At 49.2% G+C, this 8,708-nt stretch overlaps 1 protein-coding gene across 6 annotated transcripts in view; it reads right to left on the bottom strand.

Annotated features, from left to right (window-relative positions):
* Nucleotides 1-536: 536 nt before the first annotated feature.
* The window catches only part of MID2 (midline 2), a 340,574-nt gene continuing 332,402 nt past the window's right edge, over nucleotides 537-8,708 (bottom strand). For all 6 annotated transcript variants that reach the window (XM_084639504.1, XM_084639503.1, XM_084639505.1 and 3 more), the window contains one exon: nucleotides 537-1,147. In XM_084639504.1, coding sequence (XP_084495630.1) covers nucleotides 745-1,147 — 403 coding nt within the window. In that variant the 3' untranslated portion in view covers nucleotides 537-744. The remainder of the gene's footprint in view (nucleotides 1,148-8,708) is intronic.

Below are 8,708 nucleotides of genomic sequence, written 5' to 3'. Positions count from 1 at the left end.
GCCTCCCTGACGTATAATGACAAAGGGCCTCCCAAAGGAGGCAGTTATAATGGAAGAAAAGAGAGCACTGGTGGGAAGCCGGCTTTCAGGTCTGAGCATCCCCCCGAGCGGGCGGACACGCGTGTGCCTGTCAGCTCAACACACCAGCCACACCCAGCAGGCGAAGCAGCTGGACGGCTCCTCTCAGAGTGGTTTCCGCTTTCACAACCTGCCTACAGTTTGAATGGCTCTGGATGGTTGGCTGCAGCCACCTCTCTGGGTGATATTGAAAGCCGTGTTGCTTATGTGACGGATCCTTCCTGAGATGCGGCCGATTGCAGTCCCCTGTCTGAACGGGGATGGTCAATGGAGCCGGCTGGCGCTGCTCCGCTACCAGGCTACACCCTGTTCCGCCCAGGATCCCCTCCCTCACCCACACTCCTAGGGGGCCCTGAAACAAGCACTGCCCACCCCCGCTCCGCTCGCCTCCAAACAAGCCGTGTGACAGTCCAGCTGGAGGAACGCCATCCCGCTACAAAGGAGTTTCAAAAGCCGCATTCCCATACACACGGAGCTCAGCCACAGAGTTTATTTCAATCGCTTTTAAAGTTTTGTTTTTCCCTTAAATATGAGCTTCCTGTGGGAGAGGCTCACTCGCTGAGCATTATTTCTCTGGCGGCAGGGCCTGCTTTCCAATCCAGCTCTTCAGAAGCCCCCATGAACATCCCCAGGAGCCACTGTGGAGCACGACGGGCTGGCTGCTGCTTAGTGGCAGGCTTTCATCCCTGATACGTACGGGGACTCCTGTGGTCGGCAGTTACACTCCTGCTGCTCTGGGTAATCGATGAAGTCTGGAGCCGGCAGGCCAGACAGGATCATCAAAGATTTGTTCCAGAGGGTGAACGTTGGACACACAGGCAGGATGAAGGCAATGCTGAACGTGTGGAGGTGGAGAGAACTGGCCGGGTCGTAGAAGGACAGGGCGTTGTTGTCATAATCCAGAAGGATGCCCAGACGCTTCATCTGTGGGTGAACGTCCACCAGCATCTCCTTGTTGTTGTGTCTCACCACAAAGTTGCTGCTGCAGCGGGAGAAGACCCAGGATGAGGAGTTCTTGCCAATCCACTCATTCTTTGGGGCTGATTTATAGGCGATGCCGATGGCATACCTAGGAGAGAGACAGACGTTACTGACCTAGACCCTCCAGAATGCACAAACCATATCCCCGAGGGCTCATCCAGCCATGAATTTAAAATTTGCCCTAAAATGTACACAGTTACTCCAATTCCCTTGAAATTTGGTGCATCTCGTGGGCACATGGGCTTTGGTCAGTGACGCAAATTTGGGTTCAGTTGACCAAGGGGTTCTCAAGACGCAGCCCCTGAAAAAACTCCCAGCTTTTCTTAAAGTTGAGAGATTCAGGCAATCTTTTTTTTTTTTGGCTCACAGATAGAGATCAAACCAAGGCTCAGCTCATCGCACCAGGATCTGCAATGCTCAAAGACAGAGTGCATGGCACCCGATGGCCATTTGGGGGAAATCAAATTACAGTGTCATTTCAAAAAGATTTTGCTTCTCTACTTAAAATTTTCACAAGCCTTAAGTGCCCATTCTAGCTTCTACTGGATTACACTGAGCACGTGCAGAGAGAGAGGCTGTGTGCGATGGGAGTGGGGGAGCCCTACCCCTCCGCATGAATCGTTAAGATACACATCCCCCTGTGTGGGGTGAAGGGGATTGGGGGTGGGGTAGGGACATGGCTGGGGAAGCCTGGCTGAAGCAGGGGCAGAAGTCCCAGCTCTGTGTGTGTGTGTGGGCGAGGGGAGGGGGGGCAGCTTAGGCTACATAACCAGGTAGCGTGAGGCCCTCCAGTAATAGTCTGTGACAGATATGTGTGCACAGCAGCACAGAACAGGAGACAGCAAAGAGCAACTTCAGACATGTCACTGGTTTCTGCAGGACCAGCTCATGGCTTAGTGGGACGGGAAGGGGAGGGGGAGGAGAGGGGTGAGCAGTGGGTGGAGAAGGAGACACACCAGCCTGTTCTCACCTGCTGATTGGTCAGTCACTGTAACAAGCCTACCATAAAGCTGTCAAGGTTTGGGACATAGAGCACAGATGGGATTTCTCTAGGGCCCTGTTAGCAGCTACACATTGCAAACCTTTCAAAGCCAGACCATTCCAGTATAACAAACCATACAGGAGGGGAGGAAGCACTGAAAAATAACAGGCAACCGTGTATCCAGGTGGAGGGACCACTGGACTGGAACTATTGCTAGCTCTGCCACTGGCTGGGTGACCTTGAGCAAGTTGCCACTCTGTGCCTCAGTTTCCCTTCAGTAAAATGGGGATAATGCTGTAAAGTTCTCTGAGATCTACTGATGAAAAGCACTATATCAGAGCTAGGGCTTTTGATTATTACCTTGGGACAGTAGCATATCAACTGCACAACGAGGTGAGAATACAACGGCTTAAATGACCAGTAGCTCCTACCAACAAACATGTCTCTGTTTAAACAACTAGTCAACTAAATGGCAAAAACCCTTCGCTAATGCAGAGTTCAGGCTGCCGGGTGATACCTTGCACTGGGCTCAGCAAAACTCAAACCTCTGAAAACCAGGAAATACAGAGATAAGGTACACGCCCACACAGCCTTAACTCTGCCCTCTTTGAGTGGTGCCCCAACACGACCATGACACACTCACTCCCACTCTGCCTTGTCACAGTAATGGCCAGGCACTACCTGTACCTACCCTGTGCTCAAACACTGCTCCCCACACAGACCATCACACCTGTCAAATGTAACAACCACTTTGTACCCTTCTACAGCCACGCCTGCACACAGGCTACCCCTAAACCTGGACTTTCCCCATCCCATCATTCAATCCAGCCTGGTCTCGTATCCCACCCCAGTAGCCTGCTCCTGACACAACCTGCACAGTCCTGTACAGACATGCTGCAGACTGGTCCCTCGCAGTCCATGGTCCCCTTTCCTTTCATCACACACATGGGGAGGGGAGTGGTTAGGAGACACTCTCCTCACATCACAATCACAACTCTCCCAAGCGGCTCCAATGTACTTCTTCCCCATTCACTGCAGCTATACATAACAGACAGGTCTCAAAATGTAATTGTAACGGGGGAATAATCATTGAATGGGTTTGTTTCCAGTGGGGGGCTCGGGTCTTGGCCTTGCGCTAGTTAACATTTTTATCAATGAACGGGAAGAAAACATAAAATCCTCACTAATAAAATTTGCAGATGACACAAAATTTTGCAAGGGAGGGGAGATAAAGAATGAAGAGGACAGGTTACTGATACAGAGCAATCTGGATTGCTTGGTAAACTGGGTGAAAGCAAACAGTGTGTTGTAATATGGCTAAATGTAAATGTATTGTCTAGGAACAAAGAATGTTCCTACAGCATGGGGAAGTGCTATCCTGGGAAGCAGGGATTCTGAAAAAGATTTTTTTGGGGGGGGAGGAGAGGAGGTGTTGGATAATCAGCTGAACATGAGTGTTCAGTGTGATGCTGTAGCCAAAAGAGCAAATGAGATCCTGGGATGCATAAACAGGGGAATCTCGAGTAGGAGCAGAGGGGTTATTTTACCTCTGGATTTGGCACTGGTGCGACCGACCGCTGCTGGAATCCTGTGTCCAGTTCTGGGCCCCACAATTTCAGATACAGGTTGAAAAATTGGAGAGTGTTTGGAGAAGAGTCATGAGAATGAGTAAAAGATTAGAAAACCTGCTTTATAGTGACAGACTTAAGGAGCTCAATCTATTTAGCTTAACAAAGAGAAGGTTAAGGGATGACTTGATAAGGCTCTAAGTATCTACATTGGGAACAAATATTTAATAATGGGCTCTTCAATACAGCCGAGGAAGGTCTAACAGTGGCTGGAAGTTGAAGCTAGACAAATTCAGACTAGAAATAAGGTGCAAATTTTTAACGGTGAGAGTCCTCTTTGTGTCTTAGATGGGTGGCCTCTGGGCATGATCACAACACTAATAATGCAGGAGAACTGAATGCACTCTTCAGAATAAACATAAGAATGGTCATAGCAGGTCAGATCAATGGGCCATCTAGCTCAATAGCTTGTATTCCAATAGTGGCTAATGCCAAGTGCTTCAGAGGGACTGAACAGAACAGGGCAAACATTGAGTGATCCATCCCCTGTCATCCACTCTGAGCTTCTCGCAATCAGAGGCTAGGGACACCCAGAGCATGGGGTTGCATCCCTTACCATCTCGGCTAATAGCTCGGCTAACCTCTGTGAACTTATCTAGTTCTTTTTTGAACCTTTTGAACCATCCCCTTGCAAGGAGTTCCACAAATTGACTATGTATTGTGTGAAGAAATACTTCCTTTTGTTTGTTTTAAACCTGCTGCCTATTAATTTCATTGGGTGATGCCTAGTTCTTGTGTTATGTGAAGGAGTAAATAACACTGCCTTCTTCACTTTCTCCACACCAGTTACGATTTTATAGACCTCTATCACATTCAATCTTAGTCGCCTCTTTTCCAAACTGAGCAGTTCCAGTCTCTTTAATCTCTCCTCATATGGACAATGCTAATCATTTTTGTTGCCTTTCCTTCTGTCTTTTCCAATTCCAATATATCTTTTTTGAGATGGGGTGACCAGAACTGCACACAGTATTCAAGGTGTGGGCATAGCATGGATTTATATAGAAGAATTATGATATTTTCTGTCTTCTCATCTATCCCTTTCCTAGTGGTTCCTAACATTCTGTTCGCTTTTTTGACTGCTGCTGCACTTTGAGTGGACGTTTTCAGAGAACTATCCACAAGGACTCCGAGGTCTCTTTCTTGAGTGGGAACAGCTAATTTAGACCCCATTATTTTCTATGTATAGTTGCGATTATGTTTTCCAATGTGCATTACTTTGCATTTCCCAACACTGAATTTCAGCTGCCATTTCGTTGCTCAGTCACCCAGTTTTCTGAGATCCCTTTGTAGCTCTTCACAGTCTGCTTTGTACTTAACTATCTTGACTAATTTTGTATCATCTACAAATTTTGCCTCTCTGTTCACCCAATTTTCCAGAGCATTTATAAATAAGTTGAACAGCAAAGGTCCCAGTATAGATCTTTGGGGAACCCCGCTAGTTACATTTCTCTATTATGAAAACTGACCGTTTAGTCCTACCCTTTGTTTCCTATCTTTAACCAGTTACTGATCCATGAGAGGACCTTCCCTCTTATCCCCTGGAGATTTCACAGTGGTTTCAGCAAAGAAACTGTTACGTTTTCAGTGTGCAGCTATCCCGCTGCTTCATAACATGCTATCCGTTTCCTCCTACACGGATCCTCATGACACGTAGAATGCTGCAGCCTTACATGTGACAGCGGAAAAGCGGCATAAAAACAGCTTTACTCCATAGAAAATGAACCTGCCAAAGTGCTGCTAAGAAAAGCATTGTTCCTTCCCTGCCAGGCAGAAAGAGGGCTAGAAGTGACACAGCCAGGCTCTTTCAGCAGGAGCCTTCCATTTTAGGCCCATTGTGACAGCCAAGGCAAAACAGCTTTAAAAATGGGATCAGCTTGATGATGGCTCTGTGATGGCTCACAGCTAACTCGCACCATGCCTGGTGATGAACAGAAGCAGAGCCTTCCCAGCAATCTGGCTGCCAGGGCTTTCTCAGAGTTTAGCAAACCACAATTCTTCATAGCCAAATCTGAGCACAGCAGGGGCTCCCTGATGAAACGGTGTTGTTTTAACACCTGGGAAGCTTTGAGGATGACCTCATCACAGAGGCACATGTGGTAGCAGCTAGTGGCCCATGTGCTACAGTCAGATCACATGTGGGATTAACTCATTCAACAACTCACTCATCAGTGGGACAACCTGGAAATGGGTGTTCGGGGGGCAGTCGAAGGGACTTGAAAGGAGGCCTTGGCAGCGGAAGGGACATGCTGGGGTTCATGAGAGGGCTGAGAAAGGCATTTGAGGGCATCAGGGTTCTTGGAAGGTTTTTCAGCTTGTGAGGGGCCCGAGAACCTCCAGAAGAGCATGTGGATGCATTAGGAATCAGCCAAGGCAGAAGGGAACATGCCGGCTTCCAGTAACAGGAACATGGGGGGTTTGTAACAGTTTAGAGACCACTGGTGCATCAAACATGGTGTCCTGCCTCAGGCAGTGGCCAATGATGGGTGCTTCAGGGACACAAAACAAACCAGCCCCAAACCCTAGAGCATCTGCCCCTCAGTGCAGTCCTGTGTACGAGTGAACTGCCTTCGGGGCCCTGTGGTGACCAGTGGATGTGAGAACTGATGGACTGGCCTACTGAGCATAAATACTATTGGCCACACAATTACCCAGCCTCTGACAGAGTGTTTTATTGCTTCACTGGTTCTAGGAAGTCTGTGGGAAAGTGTGAATATTTCCTCTAAACCCCACTTAATAGCAACGTAAGTGACAGGGACATTACAGGGGAGCAGCAGCAGGCCCTATACTGAGGATGCCTAACACTTCCATCAAAGAAGTTCTTCTGATCGATATGAAGAGATCTGTGGCCCTTGGGGTTTGCTGGAGGCAGGGGGTTACTCCTGGGGTGAAGGAGGAGGAGTCTTTTGCTGGTTTCACAACTGCTTGTTCAAATTTTCACAAGTTATGAGCTTTTGCCATTTCCTGAGCTGGGGTGGGCAAACTTTTCGGCCTGAGGGCCACCTCGGGGAATAGAAATTGTATGACAGGGCATGAATGCTCACAAAATTGGGGTTGGGGTGTGTGTGTGTGGGGGGGGCTGAGAATGAGGAGTTTGGGGTGTAGGAGGGTGCTCTGGGCTGGGACTGAGGGGTTTGGAGGGCAGGAGGGGGATCAGGGCTGGGGCAAGGGGGTGGTGAGAGGCTCAGGGGGTGCAGGCTCCGAGCAGCGCTTACCTCAAGCAGCTCCTGGAAACAGTGGCATGTCCCTTCTCCAGCTCCTACATGGAGGCGGGGCCAGGCGGCTCCGTACGCTGCCCCATCTGCAGGCACCGCCCCTGCATCTCCCATTGGAGAGCCTAGGAGCCGGAGCGGGGCCATGCCGCGGTTTCCAGGAGCTGTGTGGTGCAGCCCCCGACCCTGTGCCCACGGCTGGAGTGCTGGAGTAGTGCCGAGCTGCGTGGTGCGGCCCCGATCCTGTGCCCTGGCCGGAGTGGGGCCAAAGCAGCTGGTGGTGCCCCTGACCCAGTCCCCTGGCTTGAGTTCTGGAGTGGGGCTGAGCCGCATGGTCCTGTCTCCGACCCAGCGCCCCAGCTGTAGCGGGGCCAAGCTGCATGGTATGGCTCGTGGGCTGGATCCGGACCGCGCGCCGTAGTTTGCCCACCTCGGTCTTGGGTGGTTTTGCACAGTACAGCTTATTCTTGATTTGCAGCCGAACCCTGAACATTCCATTAGCCACACACATCCACCAGCCCGGAACCTCGCTTCAGTATGTTAAACAGAACTGCTCTGAATAGGATGGACGACAATGGGTCTGGATCCTCCTCCTGCATCGGTTGCTTTTCCCACATCAAGGTACCCCCTCTCCCACCTAAGGGAAGGTGCACTGTGTGGGGAACCAGGTGATTGTCAATTAAGACTCACATCTTCTATTGATTGGTGTTAAAAATTCTGTGCCGATCACAGTCCTTATTTCTGAGCAAGGCCTCCTACCTACCTGAGAAGTGACACAAGCTGGGAATAGAACTCACAGCTCTAATATGACAAACACACATGCACCCACCTCTGAGGTGTGCAGGAGGTCTGTTATATATTTTTAAATCATATGTACACATCTCTAGCTTGTGATAATTAATTTCTAAAAAACAGCTTCTGCTAATCATGTAGTAATGACAGCACCAGAAAGAAATGAATTCTCCAGAAGTAAAGTGTTACCTTGCTTTTAATGTTGCAGAAACTGGGATGCACAATATTTGGGGCATATGCCTTTTCACAGTGGCAATGATCTTACATAATATGCAATGTTCCTGTTCTGGTTCAACTGACTGATATTCTCAAGTCTGAGGGCTCTGTCTTGCTGTCTGAGCCCTCTACCATCTGCCAGCAGACTCACGCAGTAGCAGATTGTAGAACTCTAAGCATCCTGGGGGCTAAAACTTACGACATTCTATCCCAAAGGCACAGGCTAGCCTGCTTACTCTCCCAGGAAATCTCTAGCTATCACTGGGGTTAATATCTTTTCCCAGGTTTTCAGCCATTAGAGAGGAAATGCTGGATTCTAGGAAAGTTATACAAACCCCCCCAAGCTAGGCCATGATTGGACTATATGTGAAACAGCCCAAACCCCTGACACTTGCATTACCGCTGCTCGTGTGCTGCCTGGCACACAGTGATACACGGGGAAGGCACTATCGAATGCTTTAACGCTCCACCACACACTGGCAAGCTTCCCCAGCTCATGGCACATGCCCTATACAGGCACTCGCAGTACATTAGCTTGGGAACTTTCTGATGTAAGTGGGTTTCTTTTTGGGCAAAATTACAGCTCATTTTAGGAATCAAAATGGGTGTTTATCAATGTTTAACCACGGGTCCCCCTTCACTGATATGTATGTTGCTAGCCTTCTGAATCTGTGTGGGCCTGGTGCTGAGTGTGAGTGGGCATCAAGGGATCTTTTGGCTCACAGGCCCCTTTTGAAAACAGGCCATGGTCCACGGTCCATTTGGAGGGTCTATTTTTGTAAGCACCTCCATTGATTAAACACTCAGTTTGTGAGCACCTGC

The sequence above is a fragment of the Lepidochelys olivacea genome (assembly GCF_965140295.1).
Source record: "Lepidochelys olivacea isolate rLepOli2 genome assembly, chromosome: 9".
In the NCBI taxonomy this organism is placed as follows: Eukaryota; Metazoa; Chordata; order Testudines; family Cheloniidae; genus Lepidochelys; species Lepidochelys olivacea.
This window is presented reverse-complemented; position numbering and strand designations above follow the sequence as displayed.